Genomic DNA, 25,218 nt, shown 5'->3' with positions numbered 1-25,218 from the left:
AATGTAGAAAATATCTGTTGACAAAAATATTTGTATACCAGTGGCGGCTGCTGGTCTTTCAAACAGGGGAAGCTCACTTTAAGTTTACGTCATAAAATTTGTCATATTGTAGCGAGGCAGTAACTTATAAAAGGAACATTTAACCGAAGCTGTTTTTCAACCACATGCAACCATCCACAGCAACACACACCTCAAAGATTTTCAGATGGGCTTAAACACCTGAACTGTGGAGGAACTCCGAACGGCACTCTGTCAGAAGACTCCACTCGCAAATATCCACATGGGACTGAGCTCGAAATGTGACGATTTTGTTGCATTTATCCAGTGACTGTCTCACTTTACTGCATGAAAAAAACCTGCTCAGCGCTGTCTCATAGGAATGCTTGGAGGCTCTGTGTCCACCGTTGTGACATGAGAATGTAAGACAGGGAGGTCGTGTTTCAAAACTGGTGATAAACAGCTGACATTTGAACATCAAAGTCATGATGTTAAACGCATCCTAGCACACGTTTAATGCAATGTAAATTCTTATTTTAATGTAAATTCAATAGTGCATATTTGACCATTTCTTCTATGAATTTTTAGGGGAACTTCAGCCTCCCTTGTCTCAGAGCAATTGCCCCTGGTGTATACGTTTAGACTGGGCATTAATCATTCAGAGCCTTTGAAACCAAAACCTGTGTTATTTACCACCATATAAATATCCTGTACTGTATCAGCCGATGGGGGTAAAGACCATTGAAGCCCACGGACCATGCAGCAGTGAAACTTTCCACTAAAACAACATAAATGAGATAATTGAATGCCGTGGGGTGGGGAACACATCAAAGTAAAGGATGGTAACTCCAGAGTGTCTGAGTTTGTACAGGAATAAACACACGCCCTGTTTAACTGTGTTTTATCTCTGATTAAACTCTGATAGTGTCACACATGTAACGCCTGTTCCTGGAGGCATTACACCACATCAAGTAAATAGTCTCCAAAAGTGTTTTAGCTGATTCAGTTGCAATCAATACCTAAATTTCAATGTTTCATACACATTAATACGCATATAGAGATCCAAACTTCCCTATAACCCACTGAACAAACTACTAATCTTATTTGTAGTCTTGCCTTACTAAATTATATTTACATGTGATAAAGTGTGCAAAGATATTATTTGCCATTCACCCTCTGCACTTTGTCAACTCCACTTAACATTTACTTTGGAGCAGAAAGGTGATGACATTTTTGAAGCAGTGAATGTTTATCACAAGACCTCCTGAGAAAACTGAGTAATGGCAAAATAATGGTTTTCCAATCCCATAGAGTGTGTATTTTAAATGGCTGTGTGTTTATGGGTGGGTTGTTGGCTGTGCATGTATTATTTTTAATTTGTGTGTGTACACTCATCATAACTGGGCCTGTATTCAAACTGCAAGCAACACAAGGGTGAATGGTACATGTACATGTACATACCACAGCTGTTGAGACCTGGTTTTCATTATTCTGTTCTATGCTATTCTACGCCCACACATGTTCACAACTATGCACATAACATGTGAATTAGTCTGCTGTATGTCCCCACTGAGTCCCTGTTTAAGTGATTAATGTCAGGCCTCGAGTTCATACTGTGTACATTTTGTATAAGCCGAGTGACTGAGGCCAACATACAGACATAAAACTTAAAAGGGCAAAGATTGAGCTTTGCACTGCTTTAAAATTTAAAAGGGTTTTGGTCTTTTTTATTCCACACATTCTTTTTCCTGGTGCCTACATTACCCACAATGCAACTCAACCGCCGGCAGTTCGGGATTCAGGTGTGTTATGCTGGTAGCAGCTGATGTGGCCTGCTGCAGAGATGAGCGGCGGGCTACAGAGGTCTGGTAAGCTCACTTCTTCTACTTTAATTTGCGACCTTTAGTAACTTTCACTCTTTATTCACAAGCCTGCACCTCTGCTGTAGTCTCCCAGGCTGCCTCCAGAGAATCAGTGACATTAGTTTGATCTTTTTTTACATCATTATCTACTGACATAACTGGACCTAATGAAAGCTTAATAAAAGTAGAGCTTGCTGCTGCTGGCATCGTTGTACGGCACGTAGCACTAAGTGGAATGAATTAATAGCAGTAGCCTGAGCACTCGATGACAAGCTGAATAATCATTACAAACACAAACTGCACGTACTGTATTACTCCAAGAACACAAACACTCTCCAAAAGACGTCAGTGATGAAATATCAGTATCCATCTTGAGAACAGGCTGTGTGTGTGTGTTTAGTAGTGCTTTATTTGCACACTACCATAAGCAGAGATTGATTTTCACTCATTTAAGCACGTATTTGGCCTGGGGCATCAAATAAAAGCACTTTCACCCTTCATACTGCTTGTACTCATTATATAACATTATATTCTTGTTTAACTTGGCCACCTGTTTTGGCACCAGAGAGAGATTTCATCAAAACAGGGATTCTTTATCCAGTTTGAAATTAAAGCGAACAATTTAAAGCTCACTTGAATTGAGCCCAAATTATTCAGAGGACCTCACTGCGATCCCAAAAACATTTAAAACAGTTACCGTGTGGGAAAAACGAACCATAAAGTGCAGCTTTTGCATCTTTGAAAAGCAAATTGTTATTTAATTAAGGGATAGATTCACAATTGTTCTTGTCTGTCTTAAAACAACAGTCAGGTGTGTGGACACTGACACAGGTTTTATTTGCTGTAATCATTCCTACTGTTGATTCTAAATGTTTAAAGATCCTTTCTTAATGAGCTTTCAGTGTACGCCCTGTTTTCAGACAGGTCTAAATTAAGTTGTGAATCTGTCCTTTAAAGGAAACACCACCTAAATTAAGAATTCCAACATGTCTCCATGGCCCAGGAAAGTTTAATCAGTATTTGTGAACATCAGCTGCTCTCGCTAAAAGCCAGAAACCAGAGAATTAAGTCTAAATCTTGTATTGTCATAGGGTATAAAGTCTGGAGCTGCTCCATAGATAATGAATGGGAGCCTTATTTGGTGGACCCAGAACCAACTGAGAATGTTTGTTTTCTTTTTTATACCTAAATGAGCTTTATTCTTTTGTAGTGCTCTTAGTTCTGATATGAAAAAAGGCCCCATGTACTCAGAACACCCCCCTGGGTGCTGTCAGTGTCATCTGAAGTATCTTTTCTTATTCACTTTTCATGGAGCAGCTTCAGATTTTACACCTCATGGCTTCACAAATTTGGGTTTTAGCTTGCTTGCTTTTGGATTTGTGAGACATTTATCCATGTTCACTAAGTGGTCCATGTTTACTAATATTTTTGGACTGTCTTAGACAATAGAAATAAGGATGGATTTTGAAAATGGGCGTAGTTTTCCTTTAGAAACACAAGAGTAGAATTCCAAAACTTGAGCCTAAAGGTGGACTTTTTTGCTTAATGCATAACTGAACACTAATCACACATTTTGTCATTTAAGAAATTATATTTACAGCCATTTTATTATACTATCATTTGACCCTGGTTCCAGGTTGGTTAGTGGTTAGTGTTAAATGATCACGATTCTGCCTGCAGCTATAACTAGGCTTCTTTGGGACAGTGGTTGAGCCACAGTACCACTGAGTGAGGGCATTAAATGAGAGAGAGTATAAAGATGGGAAATAACTCAGCAATCCATCAGCTATATACTGCATCATACAGACTTTCCCACACATTAATTTATTTGTGGCGGCCCGCCACAATATCAACATTCTCCGTCACATTCTCTGTCTGTCTTTCTCAAACATACTGTACACACACAAATACATCAACTGCATTCATTATTATTCAATCCGAGTGCCAGAGCACACTCTGGCAAATTCGGTGTGCAGTTGGAATATATTTACTGTTAGTTTATTCAGAGCACCACACTCTCAGAGGGGCACTCTGCTGGGAGACAGATGAACGGTCCAGCACTGGGTCTAACTTGTATAGTGGCAGCAACAGAAAGTACTACATAACAACAGTTATCAAAAAGCTAAAATTACTTCTTGACGTTTGTATGCTGCCCCAAACCAGTCAAGTTGCAGTTCATATCCATGTCTGTCCGGACTCATATGTAGTTGTAACAGAAGAGTTTTTGCAGACCATCATGATGTCACAGAGAAGTTGGCCTTTGACCTTTTGGATATAAAATGTCATCACTTCATTATTTTATCCTATTAAACATTTCTGTGATATTTTGTCATAGACAACTTAAGAATTCTTGAGTTACGGCCAAAATCTTTTTGTGAGGTCACAGTGACCTTGACCTTTGACCACCAACTTCTAATCAGTTCAAGTTGAGTCCAAGTGGGTGTTTATGCAAAATGTGAAAAAAAATCATTTGAGATATTGCATTCATGAGACTGGGACAAACGGATGGACAACCCAAAAGCACTGGGTTGAGCATGGGCAACGGCTATCACCAGTGCAGAGGCATGAACAAAGTCAGGTCGATGTCTGAGACTTGGACTGAATAAATTCTTCACATGTACTTTGAGAAGTTCACCTAAAGGATTTATTATTGCTGCGCTTTTAATAACAACTTAAGTTGTTCTCCATGAATTGAACTGAATTCTAAATGGCAAACTAAAACTGCACTTCTACCATAAAGAATAGAACAGTACTATGAAAATGCGCAGTACTGATGCACACAGAGTATGACACAGGGATAGACACAACTGTAACTTGACACTGGCTCAGTGTCTCTATTTCTCTTCACTTTACGAACTAATCTCTCTCACACACACCCATAGGGCAGATTACACGCTCGATTAACAGCTGATCCATCTGATAATTTATGCACAAGCATGCTGTCCTTTCATTTCTCAGGAAATAGACACACACACACACACACACACTCTCAGGGCAGTAATGGGAAAGTTGCTGACTGTGGGTTTGTTTCTGTTCCAGCTGTTCTGCTGACAGCAGTGTTTCTCTGGGAAAAGCTAATTGACAAATGAACTTGGTAAATATGGAAATCCAGAGGGAAGCAGAACAGCTGAGAAGAGAGGGATGCTCTGTGTGTGTGTGTGTGTGTGTGTGTGTGTGTATTTGTTTCTCAACAAGTGTCTCATTAATAATACATCAGTTAGTCAGCAGAGCCTTGTCTGTGTGTGTTATGTATACATACATTGTTCTGACTCACAATACACAGTAAAAGAGTGTTTACTTTGTTTTATACCGTATACATCTAATCATGGTATCTCAATGTGGAACAGATCAACTGATTAAAAGAAAAGTGTGTGTGTAGGTGTGTGTTTATGTAATGGTATCTGGGTTTACTTATGTGCTATTAAAAAGTCTAAATGATTTCGGAAAAATCAGTGAGATGAAAAGCAGCTGCAGGGAAATTATCAGAAATTATGGTATGGATTTGTTCATGAACTCACCATGTTCAACTAACACACAGAGCTCACTGTTAAAAGGGGTGAGACTGAGCGTTTGAGAGAGAGAGGAAAAGACTGTGTGTGTGTGTGTGTGTGTGTGTGTGTGTGTTGGTGCAGAGACAGATGAAGAGCCTGTGGTCGATGCGATGTCCTACAATAAAGTGCTGCTATCACTGCCTGTCTGACAAACTGAGAGAGACAGAATCCCAGACATTCATGAATTTGTTGCTCTAACAGCCATCTGGTGTCAGTCTTTCCACCAGATGTTGAACCTGCTGCAGGGACTTTTTCACATTCAGTGACAAGATCAGTGAGGTTGAGAGTGATGTTGGGTGATCAGGTCCAGCTCGGGCTGGGTGGGTATGAGGTCAGACTCTGTGCAGACCAGTCAAGTTCATCCACACCAAACTGGGAAAATGTTGTTAAAGGTAAATGTTCCTGGATTGTCAGTTACTGTTTGTAAACTTGCTCACTGGTGAAAGTGAAAGTAAAAGCCAACCCCAGATTGACTCATATTAAATTTACATTCTCTTAGTGTGGTGTCTCTTGGATACCTGCTCTTTACAGTCTGGCACTTGGTCACTACATTTTAATGAGGCCCCAATCTCACCTGAGCGCTGTGGGGTGACACACCCATAAACGTGCCCAACACAGAAAATAAGAAAATACAGACAGAGGGTAGAGGCTCTGCAGAGAAATATAACGCCACACACTGAGAGTCGGTCATAAGTGATGATTGAGAGGAATTCAGTTTAAACATTGCAATCACAAAAGCTGTTCGTTGAGTTCTTGAGTCAATTTCACATCAACTGACGAGGAGGAATCAGAGAGCATGTACGTCTAACTAAGTCCAATTGGCTGAGCTTTCTAGCTTCGCAAGCCAGCTAGCATGACTGGCAATTTAAAATTCATTTTTGCAAATCATTTTTTATGCTTTTGTTTTTACTTTAAGTGTATGTGTTTTAGTTTTTACACCATTCTGAGTCCCAAACTGGAACCGTGATGTACAACACCACACAACCCCCGCCACTACCAAATATGACTAATTGGTTCCCAAAACCCAAACTTTTGACACAAGATCTGTGGCCCAACCCAAAGGCGCAAATCCTGTAATAACCGTGCGCTGTCCAAATAATTGGTTAGGCAGCATGTTTAAAGTGAACACACTGGGACATTATAGACATATAAAACTAAGATAATATATTTAAAACAAAAGCTAATTCAGGAAATAAAGTTTAATTCAACAGCGTTTGCTCATTGTTAAAATATTGAGCAGCACGTCTCCACAGTTAATGTGCCTGTTCATAATGCAAGTTATTGAAGTAGCTCTCATATTTCAGGTGACACAGAAGACAGAGCCAACACACAAAGTCAGCAGTTAGACTACTGAAATGTTAAAACTCTAAATAAAATTATTATTATTCTCATTTGAGGCTAATCAGTAAACACATTAATTGTTTTCTTTATATCTACTTATATATCTAAAATGCCACTTTAGTAACTTCTGCATCTTTCTGAATGATTAAAGACATCTGTATATTTGCCACTGTATAGTTTTGTCTCTTTCTTCCCTCTCTCTTTGTTTCTGTCTTATATTTCCGCTCACCTCCCCTCTCCTCCTCCCCTCCATTTATCTAAGCTAACTCTATCTCTTTCACCCTCTTTGTTCCTCTCCGTCTTGCTTGCTTTACGCCACTGTAGTGATTTATGAGTTAACAGGCGACTTGTCTGGAAGTGTTGAACTATGACTTCCTCTCTGTTTCATCCTCCTCTGTCTCTGTGTCACATACTCCCTCTTTTCTGTATCCTTTTACCTTTTTATTTTCGACTCCTTTCACTTACTTTGTCTTTCTTTTTTGTCAAGTTTTATCTAATCAAGACTGATGCAATCAATCTGTCTTTTAACTGTCAACTCTCAAATAAAGGCAAAAATGCCAAATAATAATCTTACAAAAGAAGAAGAATTTGCTTAACACGCAAAGAAGTGACTCTTTCTACTTAAACATCATGTGTATTGCAGACTCTCTGTCTTTGTGCCTCTCTGTCAGCTTGTTTGAAGTGAGTTTCACTCAGATTCACAGTGTTGATAACAGTCCAGTAATCAGCTGCAGTGATACAGCAGGCTGACCTGGCTCCCACTAAAAAGAAACTCCCGTAAACTGGTGTGTTTCTCTTTTTTATGCTCTTCCTCTTTACAGGGCAGTTAAATCATTCAGTAACCAGGCCTGAAAATGAGCCACATGTGGTCACAGAGCAGCTGCATAGAGATTATAATCCTGCTGCCTGATAACAAGACAAGAGACGTACACAGTGGCAGCCAGAGAGACTCATATACAGAGTACATGGTCTGTAGTGCAGTGACCATTTACTGAAATGGATGCACGTCTGATTTTCTATCTCAGTTCTTTAGATCATGTTATTTACACACAACCTGTCATTGTGTTGGTGAGTCAGAAGAGTTAGGACTGAGTTACACTACAAAACAACTAGCTCATACCAAGTGTTGTCTGATCACGACAGGAGGCAAAAGCAGAAGTTGGCAGCAGGAGAGTTTACAGACTGGTGAAATAATTTCCTCATCCTGATGAGTGGCTCGCAGCCAGGCGCCACCACTGTCCAACGCCAACCACAAATGGCGCCACCAACACTTGCAGAATAGACACAAGAGCGTAAATTTAGCACCAATGTACAGTAGCTGACAGACAGGCGACTGGAGAGGCGACTGGAGAGGCTTGCGCCTACGTCATATATCAAAAGTGGATGAAATGAGGGAACTGGGAACTAAAACTGGTGATCCGTCCTCCAGCAGACTTCAGATTCTTGCCAAATGTATGACAAGAAGCAGTGAAGCTGTTACAGAGGTTTCTGGTGGAGCAACACCTTATTGAGACACATTACAGTTTGTTTGTTTGTCCTTATTTTACATTTGGAGAAAAGCCCCATGAGATGCACCACCTTATTTTTTAAAGGTTGTGTATAAATACATTTCTGAACTTTCATTGAGTAAAGTTGGTATCGGTTTTACCAATTTGTGGCCGAATGATTCAGAAGTCAACATATATAAATACCACTGTCAGTGACTGATAGGAAAAACAAAATCAGCCAAGGTTTGGCTTAAAAGTGAGGTAAATAAAAAGGCTTTCAACGTCTGGTCAGTTGGTGGAGTGGCTGGTGTTACTTTAACAAGGCTGTGTGTCCACCAATTCGTTTCTTTTCCCAGCTGTAAAGTGCAGTTGTTGTTAGGGTTAGGGTTAGGGTTAGGGTTCCTCTGTGACAGTTGGTCTGTGTAATATTTGTCTCGACCCTTCTCCACTGTGATTGGAACAGCTGATAACCTAGACAAGTGAAGCATTTTAGCCAAAGTTAAACATTTTTCAACTATCATTTTTTATTAGAAAACTGATAAATAATCACAGAAGACATTCAGTATTGGATTTAATTCACTAAGTCTCCAAAAAGACGCTGCAGGTCAAGGCTTGATTATACAGCTTTTAAAAGGGAAACAATCACATGGGAGCCCTTGTTGGAGCTGCACGATGGCTAATACTATATAATGTTATGTAATGTTTAATAGTAAATCTCTCTCTCACATGCAATGTTACAGAGATATTTAACGTTAATAAAGTTGTGTTGTATATGACATTGTCAAAGCCAGAGGTCTATAGTGTCCAGTACGTCAGAGTTTTCTCACCAGCCCGGTTCAACGTTTGAGTATACAGCTCAGCGTAACAAGTGACAGTGAGCAGTTAATTTTTGGATAACATTACAGTGGACATCACATTTATTTTTCACTCAATGCATTCCACTTGCCTGAAGACAGAGTTTATAACAGAGGGCAAGTGTTAATGTTAAGCTCTGTGACAGGAAAAAAAAATGCTTTGGAGGACACAACGGTACCAATCAGAGTACAAAATAAAATTCACAAAACTCGTCCTTGTTAGTTTGTCTTCCTGCTGTCCCAACAATCACCATCTCTGGTTTGGTTAAAATAAAATATTAAAAGATAATAAAATCACCTTTTATTGAAATTGTGTCAGGTGGGTTTGGTGATGGTGATTTCGGGACTGTTTCGGGTTAAACAAAAAGAATCTCACTCTTTACCAAAAAGGTCTGTCTCTGTAGGGATCCTTTCCATAATGTTGTCAGTCACTGAGAATAACAATCTAAGCCTGTCAGTGGCAAAAACAAACAAGGGCACAGACACTGACGGTGCACGAATGCTTGGAATGGTGGCATTGCTGCTTGTTTCGCCACTACTGGCCACAGCGCTCTCACTCAATACTGGACCATTTTCAAAAAACTGTTGTCTCCATCAGTCACTTTGACACAAGCATGGGAAACAGGGTCCAGTTTGAAAAATACCTAAGTTACCCTTTAAGACAGAAACAAAACATAACACTGTCAAATTAATTTCTGCTGTGAAAAATAGTTTTTAAGGAACTTGTTTCTTAGATAAGATTAGATTAGATTTGGCAGTGATAACCACATAACCATGTATGGATGTCTACTTCAGTCAGCAGGCTAATGTGTACGTTTATCTAAATGACGTCTGCCTTAGTCACATTCACACGGAAATATAGGGCACCCACAGACACACAAATAAAAACACACACTCTCCCACTCATGACCACAGACACCTCCCCTGTGATCCTGTTTCCTGCATTAGCTCTGCTTTTGTGTTTTCAATTTTGACTTTTATAGCTTCCTCATCATTTTATGGATCTTGTGTTATTATGTTGTGCAATCCTGGGTCTTTTCTCATCTTATTTCCATCTCATGAAATCTCATAAAATGAAACCATCAAACCAAAAACACAAATAAACTTTTGGCTTGAAATTTAGTTCTTCTATGGGTTAATGTTACAGATCCTAAACTACAGTAAAGCTGCAGTGTATAACAAAAGCACCTGGCTGTGAGACTCTGGCCTTTACATTATCAGATCATAAACCATTGGCTCCTCTGCCAGCACACAGAAGACAAACCTTTTTTTATGAGGCGGTTTAAAACACCCCAACACACTCCCATGAAGCCCAAAAAAGTGCCCGGTGTAGTAAAACCGCTCCCAAACGTTCCCATCACTGCTTCTAATCCTAAATAGTCATTCCAACCTTTCCCAACAGGGGAATAAACTCAGAGAGAATCCCAGACATAAAAACCTATACATAGTTAACTTCAGGGAGAAGTAAATGTTGTGAACATCACAAGACTCTCATCATGAGTAACTTTGACTTGTGTCAAGTGACTTTGAGGGAATGTGACGGTCCTTGAAGTAGATAATGCTGCTGTGCCTTGCTCAAGGACACTTTGGCTGGAATGGAAACAGCTAAAATCAAATCTGCAACTTAAGAACACTACAGCAGCTTTTTAAATAGTCACCACTGGGATCTGCTGTTTACTAAACACACTATAAAGAGATTCAGAGGAGAAGGAGGCAGGATTTAGAGGAAGACAAAGTGGATCAGTGTCTTTAATCTACTGTAAGACAGATTTTTCCACTGTTTAGCAATAAGATATGTTTTAGATGTTTTATGTTTTAGAGATGAGAGAAAATGAGAAAAAAAAGGAGGTAGTTGGTTCCGGGGGAGAGTTGAGAGAGACAGACAAAAAAGACGGGGGAAGGATATAAGTGACGGAACTGTGTTGCTGTACCGGTGCTGTTCTCGTGCTGTGAAGTTGAATAATACAGCTGATGTTTTGAAAGAGATTCGTCTGGTTCTTTCTATAGCACTACAGTGTTATACTACTATAATGCCACAAGTTTGCTCCTATAATTTGGATTTTTGAAGATGTTTTATTCTATCTTTTAGAAGTCACTGATTATTCACGTCTTGAAACTACTGCCTTTTTCCTCTTTAGATTTAAGTTCATAATGTATCTAAAAAACAGTTGCAGTTGAATGGGAGCTGAATTGTCGGCGGTGTTTAGACTGAGGGAAGCAGATAATGGCTGTCATTAGGCTGTTATTAGTGCTGTCAGTGGGGTCAGCTCAGAGCTGTTTGATGTGTGGCTGTAAAAGATGATGGAGCACAGACCAGGTGTTTCTCCAGACTTCAGTCAGAGTGTATCTGCACATACTTTCAGTATAGTTTGTTATTATTTCACTCACATTGGGCCTCTTTCTCTAATATGTGCATACTAGATATGTTCTTACTTTATTTGAGACTAAGTGGCCACGCAAAATTACCATCAGATTCTTGACACGTGTGCGCTGGCTTATTTTGTTCTTACCACAAGTATGTCAGTGAATCAGCATCATTCTAAACTAACACAATCGTGCCTGCTATTTGCAATCAGCATACTGCCACTCTTCCCTTTCTCTATATAAGGAAATACCTTTGCCCAGAAGTATATCATGGAGAAAACGGTGAAATTGTATCTGTGCACATACTAGTGGATGTCTTAGCAGATGGATACAGCTGATAAGCTGGTCTCACTCTACAGAAACCTACATTTCAATATGGACATTCTCATATACATCATTGTAAGCTGGGACTGGGACATAGATTTTATAGTTGAAAACTTAAATTATGACAATAAATGATGAGGATGAAAGGGTATCAATTTATAGTTATTTAAATTATCTGGCCAATGCATTAGTATATTTACGGTTTGAAACATTGCTGTCTGAATGAATTCCAAGTTTTAATATGATGTTCACTCAGTTAAAGGTGTGTGGTTACCGGGCCTTCATTATTTGTGCGTTTACATTGTCTGACGCAGAGTACAAACAAATTCAGGTAAGAAAATATTGACAACCCCAAGATTTGTGTGTAAAACCTTCATACACATGGTTTAAAAGTCCTGTAACCACTCTCATTCTAGCTCTGCTTTGGTACCAAGTCGTAACGGGCTGTTCACACACAGATTCGAAAGCTGCACCTCAGGAGAAAGTTTAGAAAAGCTCAACTTCATGCAAACATCCTCCAATGAGGAACAACAAAGCTGGAGCCAATTACTGTGAGCGATCCCTTTCCAATAACTTTATTAAATTCTGGATTTATAATAAATATAAAAAGTAGTGATTTGTAGAGCTGTAAAGTCATTGTTATGAGCATATTCTCTGTCATTACTGTGTAATATTTTCGAGGCTTGGATGTGGGCTAAAACATTGAAAATGATTGGCATACTGAATCCCATTTTATTTATTAAAATGTTATCTTAATCATTCCCTCATGTGAAAAGCTTCTGTTAAACTTTTCAACATGCAACATACATGTGTTAAGTATTTCTTTTCACTCTGCTGAGATGTGCGCTGATATATTGCTGTAAGTTTGTAAAACATTTTGCCTGCTGTGGTCAAATCATAATCGTAAACATGCTTGCAATACATAATAAGGCACATATGGAATCTTTTACATTTATGACAATATATAAACAATATAATAAATACCATAAATTATAAAATATCCTGCAGTCAACTACATTCGAGATCAAACTGTGAGTTTATTTCTACATGAATAAATTATTTTAAACTTCAGGACAAACCTCAAGCTACTGCGGTGTATCTTAAATTAAAATATGCATCCTGTGTCATCTTTAAAATCCACTTTTGTTCTTCTTATCGCATCAGATTGTTCTAAGTTGTCTTTCTCTCTCTTTGTCTCTTTGCAGGTTATCGTCAAAATAACCTTTAAGCACATCAAAGCATTGTATCGCAGCAGCAGCAGTTGATAGCCCGGCTGTGATCTGACCATAGTGGCTTTCCTGTCTCTCTCTCTCTCAGAGTCACAGGTCCATTTGAAGTCAGTCATTTGGCAGAAAACTAAACAAGCCCCCTGTTAACTACCTCACTTACTGCTGTTTACAGACCAGTTCTCTCAAAAACCAGAGAAGGACTGAAACTTTTAACTTTGAACTGGCTTACTGACACAGAAAAAGACTGAACTCAACTGAAACAGCTTAAAACTCGATGTACTAATGTCACATTCAAGTTATGTTCAAAATAAGTTGAAATTGCAGTGGGTGTTTTTTTCAGGCTTAATTTCACAAAATCCTGGATGGTAATGAAACTGCAGTTTTTCATTAAAGATTACTCTTATGGCTATTTCGCCTTTATTTGATAGGCCATGGTGAGCGTGAAGGGGGGAGAGAGGGGGGATGTCATGAGCAAAGGGCCATGGGTTGGAATCAAACCCAAGGACACAGCCTTTGTACATGGGGTGCCTGCTCTACTGGGTGAGCTGGTAGGCTTGGCGCCCATAAACTATGCACATTTTAACAAAATTATTTTCATTATTCATGTTCTCCAGGAGATGAATCCTAAAGACTTCATAGATTCTTTAACCTTTCCTCAAACACCATCATGAGGTTGATGTGTGGCTTCGAGACAACCATCGGATTGATTACCATAGAAATTGGTACAAACATTTATGTCCCCTTCGAAATGAATTTGTAATAACTTTGGTAAACCCTAAAATTTTGCTCTAGCACAATCAGGTCAAACTTTTAATTTGTCCAACATGTTGGTTCACAACCAAATACCTGCAAAACTAATGACATTCCCCTCGGCCTCAGCTGCACTGTGTTTACTCTTTAGTGCTAATTAGCAAATGTTAGCATGTTAACAGTCTGAACCACTGATGTACAAAGAGAACTGGATACAGTGTTGAAGGATGGGCCCTGTTTACTCTTATGAGAGCTGCTCAGTGGCTCATGACGCCAAAAACATTAAATTTCTGTGTGCAGTGGATCTTTCAATCCACTTCCACATTACTGGACCTAAAGAGCAGGTGCACTAGAGACTTTTGCCGGCTAACTTCTGGTTTAGCCCCCTGCTAACTTGAATGAGGATAAAATGATTTAATTGTGTGGCTCTTCTAGACTTAACGAAATGTATCAACTGATTTACAGACATCTCTTTTACTATGTAAGTCTATGGGAAAAGTTTTTTTAGGGGCCAAATGGCATCATGTGAAGGACCCAGAGGTTGTAATTCAACGGCTTGGCCACTACATCAAATTGGCTTCAAAGCCATGGGCTAAACTAAGATGGTGAACATGACCAGTTTAGTATAAGCATGTTAGCACTGTCCTTGTGAGTATATTGGCATGCTAAACACTAGCATGGCTAAAAACAGCACATCTGTCTGATGCTCTTGATGATCTTTTACTTAGAAATGGTGTTAAGGTTTGTCACATTGCAGCTGTTCGGTCCACACCATCTCTAAATTCCAAAAACAAGAGACTAAAAACCATTTAAAATGACCTAGTAGCTACACCATCATCTGTCCTGCAGTTTGACCAAAGTCAAAGACACCGGCTCTAAGATCTGATTTGTGACTTCCTGAGCTCTGAAAGAGAACATTTGCCACCAGTGACCGCATGAGAAACGCAAATATTGAGAAGAATTTGAACAAATGGAGTGAATCTACTGTGTCTAAGTTTAGGGGGTTGGGGAATGACATACTTTTCTGAAGCCAGACTGTAGACACGAGACAGCTGTGGTTCTATAGAAAAACTTTGCTTTGTGCAATTCTGCTTCTCTTTTATAATATCAGAACTTTTGCTGTGCAGTCCACACAAAAAAGAGAAGTTAAGTCCAGAGAAGCCTGTGTATACAAGAAGCATTGGCTTGTCAGAAATAAGAGCTGAAAGATTAGTCAGTGAATTAATCTACATTAATCTACACAAATTAAATCAACATTTGATAATCAATAAATCCTTTTAGTTAATTTTTTAAGCAAAAAAATCCAACATTCTCTGGTTCCAGCTTCACAGATGTGAGAGTTTACTTGTCTTACATTATAGTGCACTAAATATTTGTAGGTTTTGGACTATCAAACTGACAAAACAATCAATTTGAATAAGTCACTTAAGGCCCTGGAAAGCCATTTTCACCTTTTTAATGTTCTAAATTTCTTTTTAAAGACCCAACATTTAGGTTAATCAAGAAAATAATCAGCAGCTTAACTGATAATAAAATAAATCATTAGCTGTAGCTCTATCACAAACATAATGCATATAAAAGCCTAATTAATAGCTATTCATAAAAACTGATTCTTTATGCTCTTCTGTGCAGTTTATGGCCTGTTAACATTGTTTGTAATGCAATCATATTTTTATGCTACAATATTTGCTAAGATATCTTTATTTTAATCTCAGTTAAATGTTATCTACTTAATACAGAAAACGAAAAAGGGTGATAAAATACATTAAGAAGAACAAAGAGAAAAGGAGGGACAGAGAAAGTGAGAGGAGACGTAGTTATCTTTTATCTGAATTGAATTAAACCTAAATGAGACAATGATAACAAATGTGAGTGAGTGAAAGAGCGATTTCAAACTGACGTCTGAAGCCTGAGGGTGAAAGGTCACACCTCTGTCTCCTATCGGAGTGCTGCAGACCTCAGTTCTAGACTTGACCCATGTCTCCTCTGAGGTTTAACAGTGTGGGTGGTAAACACATTTACACACAGACACACACACAGCTTGTTAAAAACACTAGTTTAATCCAGTGAAGCACCACTTTGAATCTCTGCAGATTAAAATCTGTCTGGTAAAGTTTGATCTCTCCTTCAGACACTCACAAAGCAGATCAGGAGAAAGAAATCAACTTTGGTGGACAGCAGAAATAATCTCATACTGGAATGTATCTAAACCCATTTAACATATTGATCACCAGCTGAGCTGATGTGTCAAACTCTTAGGACAAGGAGATCTGATCCAAGCACAGTTTGTTATTTCTTTAAATTGCAGAGATTCAGTGTCTGATCCTGTATGCAGCATTTAAGTTGGCCAAAAATGATAAAAATACATAGATATAATTCAAAAGAATAGACTGACTTTATCTTTATAACCACAGTGAGCAACTTCTTTTGCTTACGGTGTGAATGAAGAGACAATTTCTCACCGAGTCTGCAAATAAATGTTTTGATTTCCGATTAACCTGCTGATTTTTTCTCAATCCATCAATCATTTGGTCGATAAGATTTCAGAAAATAGTAAAGAAAAATGCTCCAAACCAAAGGTGATGCCATCAAATGTCCTGGTTTGTTCAGTTAAAGAAACTAAGAGTGTGTTTCTATCACAAGAACTTTCTCTGGGGACCGAGAACCTTTTGAGGAACTGAAGAACCAAACCTGAGACTGTGGTAGCCCTGACCACTGCTGACTGATTGGGCAAAGATGCAGTAGCTACAACTTGTGTACCGCCTCATTTATAGAATAAGAGTTTACTCTAATATTGATATCAGGATAAGGGTCTGCCTTTTCTTGTTATTCGTTAACGTTAAAAACAAAGCTGAGAATAGTTGTTGGCTTCCTGACTTTAAAAAAGAGCGAGAGGGCAAGAGAAAGAGACAATAGTGCAAACAAGCTAGCAACACCATCTTCACAGTTCTTTAGATGTGCTAGAAACCCGAACATCAATATGCAAAAGGGACTTTTATTTCCTAGAATGGTTACTGATATTTGCTCCTCTGGTTTCATAGTCCCTGCAACTTTTAGCACCACTAAAAGGGGCATAGAGGAGTAAAGTGTCCATTTTTAGAACAATGATATTATTCTGGAGGCAATAAGGATAAAAAACTGCAACCTTCTCATGTACACGAATATTCTGAGGGCACACTGGGAAACCACTGGGTAGTAGTGTCATCACAGTAAACAGTAACCGCCTGCTAGTGGCCATATGAATGGATTATAGAATTTCAGCAACATTTGCAATCTAAGTACACAAGCTGTCATTCGATTCCGTCCCGTGGCCCTATACTTCGTGCCATCCCCCCTCTCTTTCCCTCCTTTCCCGTCCATCTTCAGCTGTACAATCAATTCAAGGCAAAATGCCCCAAAATTAATAATGATAGCTACAGCTAATTCCATAAATACAGTAACTATGATTAAGTGAGCCATTGTTTGCGAAAAGCTGCCGCCAGCTGCCACTTGGATTTTGATTTTTTTAAATTATAATAAGATTCAAAGTTATTGTACTATACTGTTTTTTTTCATACAAAAAGGAGCACAAAATCAAAATTTGCACATGTACTGTAACCCCATGAATACACAAGCATCAAAATCTAAGCGGGGGCTGAGTTTTCGTAAATGACGGCCCACTTGACCATAGTCACTGTACATATAGTTATTATTTAACTGTCTAACTAGCTAGCTAGCAAACATAATATGCTGTGCCTGTTGCTAGCTGTGATACTCCTGTGTTTGGAATGATAGTCACAACATGCGCTGAAATCCTAACCTATCATGGATTTCTCCATTGCACCAGGCAGCCCTTGCAGGAACAATAACTGCTGAAAGACAGAAGAAATCAGAAAAGTATACTAAAATCTCCCTGTCTTATGGTGTTTATAGTTAATGCAAAATAAATTCAAGAAGTGACAGCATTTTTCAACTTTATCAACATTTCCTAGTGCACCCTCACAATATGCCTGTACATGCAGGTTGCAGTACTTTTCCATCACCTTATATAGCTTCCAGAATAATATCTATGTTTTAAAAATGGCCATGTTCCCCTTTAACACATTTGCCTATTTCTCAGATTTTCGGGATACCACCCAGCTTGAAGCTGCATTTCTTTCTTTTGTAAACACCATCTACAGTGTGTGTCAACTTCCTGACCATAATGTAGACACCCAACATTTAGAAAACTAAATAAATCAACTGTTAACTCAGCATTCCTTTGGTAAGAATTATGATTCATACAGACTCTGACTTCTGAAACAGAAGCATTATTCACGCTGCGGCAGCTGAGACATTTAAATGATTCTAATGATGATGAATGAGGACTCCCCGCACACGCATTCCTTTCAAAAATGCTTTCTTTCACTAATCTCATTTCATGGATCAACATCACCTGCTGCTCTCAAACCACTTCAATGTGCACATCAGCAGGAATATGACTGAATGTTTAAGTATGAGGAGATGACAGAGGAACTGCAACAACTGTAAAACCCAGAAAGACACGGTGTGGTCCATAGACTACTCCACTAGTCCTCATTGTACCTTGATCACCACTGCTGCACAATAATAGCGTGTCTCTCATATGATTGGTGTTTATTCAGTTTGAAATCATAAACAAAGACCACTGAGTGCCCAACAACAGATGGTTTTGTCCAAGCAGCAACCTTCAAGGCTAAAAAATAAAAGCCTATGCGGAAGTGCCAAAAACTGCAGTTCATAAAATGGCCACTTGAGGCTGGCTCAGAGATGTCCATGTTAAAATGCCCAACTTAACAGCAGAATTATACCATAACCATAAATCTCCCTTATGTTACTTCCTCCCAGTGGCAGGTGATACCATGTGACGCACAGCTGTGACAGTGAAATTCACAGTGACAGGGTGTACAGTGCAGAGGGAATTACAAATTAGAGAATGACGGTAAAAATATTTAAGAATCAGACATCATTTTTGAAAAAGGTAGTTGTGGGCACGGAAAGAGTCTCAAACAAGATGCATCCAACTCACTATCAGTTACAAACTGTCAGACCTCCATCAGATATTGGTTTAAAATAAGAATTTTCAAGCAAGATAGATGCAAGGTAATGAGAGAACGAGGTTACACACTATCTCTTATTACACACTGTGCAGTCACATCTCTATCGAAACCACAGATGGAGAAATCAGTTTGTTAGGACAACAGGAGGGAAGGCACTCACTGCTTTTCTCCTGATTAAAATCAGCTGCCACTCATCCACAGTTATAAACCGAATCTTTGATCTCTGTCCTGCAGATCACCAAGCAAGAAAATCGAGCCTGTTGCAATCTAACAACACACACACACACACACACACACACACACAGCTGCTGAAGCAAATGACATTTCTGTTGTTTTTGTATGTCTCTCCAGGTCTTTCCAGGGATTAAACAGTCCCGGACGCAGTGTTCATCAAAATGTTTCTCACATCAATGTTCCAATACACTCTGGTATTCTCTTGTGTTCAGCCTCTCATTGGAGTGTGATGGTTCAGATTCACCGTATCAACTGAGGCACCCGTTGTCAAGAAGCTGTATCACAGCTACATTTTCTAAAGACTATCTTTTTGGTCTGAGAGAAGGCTCTTAGTGAGAAGTACAACAAAAACATTCATAAAGTCTGTCATCTGTCCCCCAGAAAGATGCAATGTTCAGTAGACAGGGCACGTTTTTTCCTCTAACTGTCCAAGACCTTTTTCTGCACTAGTTATGTTCTATTGATGTGTGTAAAACATCTCTCAACAAGAGGAGAAACAGAGGAAGGCAGTTTGTCTCTTACCTTCTGCAACCACTGCGTGTTGTTCTCCATTGTGCTTTCCAGGTGCTGCAGTTTCTGAGCTGACCATTCACCGTCGATTGGCGGCGAGTCTCTCTGCACGACACTCGCCCCGCCGCGAGAGACGCCATAGTGTTCGGTCTGTGATGGCAATCCTCCACTCTGGCATCCATCCAGCTCCGGCAGGATGAAGGTGTAGCTGCACTGGCCATGTTGGATGCGGTGGAACTTCCTTCTCTTCTCCGCACCTCCTCCTCCACCGCCACCGCCACTGCCTCGTCTTCTTCCAGCTCCTCCTCGTTCTGTGCTCACAGCACCGGCTGCATCAGCGACAACTGACAAGATCCAAAGCAGCAGAAGCACCATCAACCCCCAGCTGAGATTTGAGTCTTTCATGACGCTCTGTTCCACTATACTGAAGTGTTTTCTTTCAGAGCGAAGAGGGTCAAGAAAAGCTCGTTCACGCTTTGACCCCAATTCACTTTATAAAAACATCTGTGTGCAGGATGTCTCTGCACCCACCACTCAAACCATGAGGTCTGACTCTGCACCCTCAGTCTCTTTAGCTTGATTTGCTTTGTTGAACTTTCAGAGAAAACTTCTTTTATGGATCAGACTTTTTTTAAAATGCAGAAACAAAAAGCAACACCTGTCCGGTTGTCTCCCTCCTCACTTGCAGTGACAATTCACGTCAGATGAGTTGATAAATACTGTACATGGGTCCATCTCCTTTCCTCCTCCTTATGTTCTTGGGTCTTAATTTTGTTCTCTGCTGTCAGGTTTGTCTTGTTGAAGATTTTTCAGGATCTGTCCACTGGCTTGGCACTGAGCAGGTCTTTTACAATTTTCTTGATACTCTCTCCCGTCCGTAACGTGCCAGGTGCAGGTCCAGAGCAGCTCAGGAAAAAGATATCAATGGAGAGAAAGCTGAGTGGGAAGAAAGAGATGGAAATAGAGGTTGTGGACAAGTTATGGACTGGGAACAGAGAATGTCCAAACCGACTTGTAGAATGAAAAAGATGAAGGTGAAAACATCCTTCTCTGTGTGGCTCCAGTTTAAGAAGTGGCCAAAGAGAAATACTTCTGCCCCCTTCTTATCTGGGGCTGGCTGAGAAAAGGAGGAATGAGTGAGGGAGGGAAGAGGGGGAGGAGGAGGAGGAGGAGAGGGAGGAGTAGAGGGACAGGAGAGCTGAGGGAGGTCTATTAGAGTGCCCTCTCTATTTGTAGGCTGAGAGGAAAAGAAAGCAGGGAAGAAGGAATGAGAAGTAGCCAGAAACAGAAAAGGGGGAAGATTATGAGAGTGGACAAACAATGAGAAAGAGAGGGCAGAGAAAGAAACAAATCTGTTGACAGGCAGAGGAAAGACAGAAAGAAATGGACAGACAGAAGAAAGAGAACTAAACAGGGTCTAGTAGCTGCTGTAATCTTCTTTCCTTACTGATCTCTCAGTTCTGAAGTAAATCCTGATGCCTTGTATGGTCATTTATACTGAGTCAGCAACTGGAAGCTGGAGCTTTCACTCTGTCCTCTAAACACAGCCATGCTCTGGGGCATAATGGGAGATCAAGCGGCTGAGGCAAACCACGTAGTCCACGTGCGTTTGGTTTAAAATCTCCCTGTCTCTGGATGTACCGTCTCATCTGTCCTGCTGCTCTTCACTCTACATGGAAATACATACAAAGATTAGTTCCAGACAAATGGCTTGGTCCCAGGCTGAAACACAAGCTCTACATGTGGAGGGGGGGGCAATGTGAGTTGTCAATTATTGAGTTTATTTTCACAGCGATAAACTGTTCTGCAGGAGCTGAGTGATACAAATACAGATAAAATTCTTTGATAAAAGCAGAGCGATAAGAGACACACTTACAGATTTGTGCAAGAAGATAAAACAACTTGAATGTATTTGAATTGACATTTCAACTTAAAACAGTAAAATGAAATACAGACACAAATAGCAACATGAGGCTTCAGTAGAGAAGATACGTCACTGCACCATCCTCTGCTGGTCAAAGAAGACACAAAGATAAAAAGCTGCTCTGATCGTCCTCCTTATTTATTTTGACATGATACAGTCTTATTTTGAGCCCGCCCTGACATGAGTCTACTGTTACTGCTGTGCTACAGGCATACATCTTCATTTTGGCAGGATCTCTCACTTAATGTTAGCCAACTAGTCCTTTGGGGGAGAGCAGAGGGGTCACACAGCGAGTGGCTTCTGCCCCAACTGGAGATCATTCTCATGGGAACAGGAATGGACAGAGAGCCTGGTGCACAGAGCTGCAACACAGAGCTGCTCAAAGTCATATTATTCAATCTTTTTCATTTTTCATTTTTATTTGTTGTCTCTGCATTCAACCAAAGAGTACTTCTAATCAAACTGCTGTAAATAAAATTACTCTCAAATCAAGTTAAAAAGCCTCCATCTACAGTTCTCTTTGACATCTGATGCTCATTTCTCCATCGTCACCCTGACTGAAGCATGGGCCAAAACATTTGATTTTTATGTAATTCTTCACCCAAATGTGAAGCAGGTTTTATCATGGTTTAGCGCTGTTTATGGAGTTAGCCTCATTAGCTGCTAGCTGCTGGCTTAGCCACCTCCATGTTGAGAACCATGTGCAGACAACTCCTACACTCTGAATTTTGCATAGAACCCCTTAATTTTTTATGTCCAAGTCTTTGCGGACTGTACAGCCCACGTTTTTTCTTAGGGCTGGCCCCAGAAAGTCAGTGATTCAAATTGTCAGTTGAAGACCCCACAGTCGACTAAGACTGTTTCACGTCCAGTAGTCTGTTGTTTTTTTTTTGTTTTTTTGGCTTTTTGCTAGTCAGTGTGTTGTGCAGTGTACTTCTGGGGATGTTTTGGTACCCAGATTTTGCTGCTACTCTTTGGTACAGACAGCTGCGGACACACAGGCAGCAGCCTGGAGGAAAAGAGGCTTTGCACTGTAAGGCTCTGAGACAACATTATCTTCAGTCTTTTGCTTGGAAGTGGTGAATTTACAGCTCACTGCAACTTCATATGACACATTCTCTGGCTTTTGTTTGATATCTAGTTTCAGCAAAAAATGTTATTGCACATTTGTGACCCATTGCTAGCACAGATAGCTTGTTTACTACATTACGTGAATGCTGCTTTAACACCGTACGTCTGACAGAGCCTGTAACACTTTCAAACTTTATGAAAAAAAAAAGAAAAAGAAATAAACTAATAGTCAAATATGCATAATAAACGGCCAAATCTGATTTGACTTGCATAATTCTGAGTAAGGTAGAGCCCTAGTTTTTTTTTTAAATATTTTTTTTGGCATTCTTGCCTTTATTTGATAGCCAGGTACAAGAAAGTGGCAGGCAATATGACAAAGGTCCCAGGTGGCAATTAAACCATCCATTTGGAGTATATCAGTAAGCAGTAACCTCCAGGGCTCTGGAAGCCAGTCAATCCCCATGTTAAAATGCCCAACTTTACAGTAGAAAAAAAATCTTTGGTCTCTATAGCTAATTTCCCTGTTAATGACAACTGCATGGAGGGTGAATTTGTATATAACTCACTTGAGCTTAAAATTACCCATAACTGAGGGCCGCATTGAGTGACAGGCTCTCTGCAGATTGTGCCCTCCGCATTCAGTCTGATCCACCCCTCGCTCCTCGACAGTGCCAGCCTCACACCCATATATGGTCTGTCTCCAAAAAACCAAGATGGCAACGGCCGAAATGCTTTATTCTAAGTTTCAAAATGGGAGTCTACAAACAAATGGATGACGTCACGGTGGCCACATCCATTACTTTACAGTCCATGTATATTAGGGCCATAACGTCCTTCATGTCGTTTCTTTTCGATCTACATCCATCCATCTAGTAGTGCTATCTTCTAAACACTTACATGATTCAATCATTTTTGTTGTTACAGGTTTAAAGTTTGGTGTGACAACAATATGAGTTATAATTTGATAGCTGGATTTGGGTCAAGAGCAAATGGCATCCACCAGGGCTGCAAAATTAAGCCAATGTGGAAGTACCACAAACTGGAGTTTCTCGAAGGGCCACTTGAGGCTGGCTCCAAGAGTGAGTCAATCCTTAAAGACCCCGATGTTAAAATGCCCAACTCTACAGCTGAAATAAACATATTTACGCTTTTGGCCTCTATAGCTAATTAAAAATATTCTACAACTTCTCCATTTACATTTTATTAAGGCTTAAAGTTGCGCATATTTGAGTGTGTGCTCGCTCTGAACAACAGGCTGCCTGAGAGGCGTCGGTAGTCTATGAGTCAGATCCAACACTTACTCCTCCACAGCGTCACCTTCTCATCCAAATATGGTCACTTCTGGCTCCAAAAAAACAAGATGGCAAAAGCCGAAATGCCAAACTTGAAGCTTCAAAAGAGCAGTTCACTAACCGGTGAGTGGCGTCACTGTTGCTACATTCATTACTTTATTCAGTCCATGGTCCTGAGTTATTAAACTGAGGCTAAGGGTTAAGGATGTTTCTCGGTTAATGGTGACACATGTTGCTACTAAATGTGGTCAGATGGAGACTTGTACAGTCTGTCATGACTCAACTACAAAGCCTTTTTGGTGCACAAGTATCCAAAAGTTAGCATGGGAAAGCTCCTCACATCATATCCAATAACTGTTACTATATTTGAGTCTTTATATATCTCCAGAATGTTGGTGAGTTACAGAATTTCATCATCCGAGGATGCCAAAGAAGATTAAGAAGACATGCTATGAGATATTTCTGTGCTCTCCAGTTCTGTGTCCTGGTGATGTCTGTACTTTATTCAGGCTGCTATCAGTAATAACAGGCGGGCACATGAGTCATTAAACAGCCCTTTCACCTTCCCTCTGTGGGAACGGACGTACAGATGAGGATGTGTCTTTTTTTATTCCAGGATTTGATTTCAGTTTTTGTTCCTGTCTTTTTTGTCCCTTCCAAAACTTGCTGTTTGACTCTTAATTTGTCTAATTTCTCCTTCTTTTGTTGTTGGACACATTTACCACTGTATGGTACTTTTTTTTATTTTCATTTTGTAGTTGTTGTTTTTTGTCTGACAGTAGTTTGATTTGTTGACCGTGAACTCTCACTGTGTTTTGATTTTCACTTTACTATCACTATGATGTACTTGCTTTCACATATCTTTAAATATTTGTTATTCAGCAATATTGTTTCTCTTCCATATGTAAAGCCAAAAAAGATAATTTCAGATAAAGTGGCAGAGAAACAGAGGTGATGAGAGACAGGGTAAAAAAAAATAAGATGGAGTGAAGAAGAAACAGTCAAAATAAGGAGGACAGTAGAGACAAAAAGATTTAAAGTGAGAACAGATAACGACAAAGAGAGAGAGAGAGAGAGGATTTCCTGTCTTTAGGTTTCAGATGACGGAGTCTCTGTGAGAAAATCACCATCTTGGCTCTAATAAAGCTCAAGTTTGTCTATCTGCAGAATCAATCATTATCCTACTAAGAATAGAAAGGTCCAAAATGCTTTTGTGTATTTCATGTTTGCACTGCTGAAACCATAAACTGTGTTATTTTCATTAGTAGCTCAGTAGTTCAGCTCTTCCCAAACATTTCCGCTAAAATGTTACAACACTTCCACCTACGATTTGCGCCCTGAGCTCATGTGCATGTGTGTGCCCAAGCACGC

General features: G+C 39.8%; 1 protein-coding gene across 1 annotated transcript in view; it reads right to left on the bottom strand.

The window, feature by feature from the left end:
• The window catches only part of angpt4 (angiopoietin 4), a 64,657-nt gene extending 43,909 nt beyond the window's left edge, over nt 1-20,748 (bottom strand). Inside the window, exon 1 of the mRNA XM_033626247.2 lies at nt 19,573-20,748. Coding sequence (XP_033482138.1) covers nt 19,573-19,965 — 393 coding nt within the window. The 5' untranslated portion in view covers nt 19,966-20,748. The remainder of the gene's footprint in view (nt 1-19,572) is intronic.
• Between the last annotated feature and the right edge of the window lie 4,470 nt (nt 20,749-25,218).

The sequence above is a fragment of the Epinephelus lanceolatus genome, chromosome 1, assembly GCF_041903045.1.
Source record: "Epinephelus lanceolatus isolate andai-2023 chromosome 1, ASM4190304v1, whole genome shotgun sequence".
Taxonomy (NCBI): Eukaryota; Metazoa; Chordata; class Actinopteri; order Perciformes; family Serranidae; genus Epinephelus; species Epinephelus lanceolatus.
This window is presented reverse-complemented; position numbering and strand designations above follow the sequence as displayed.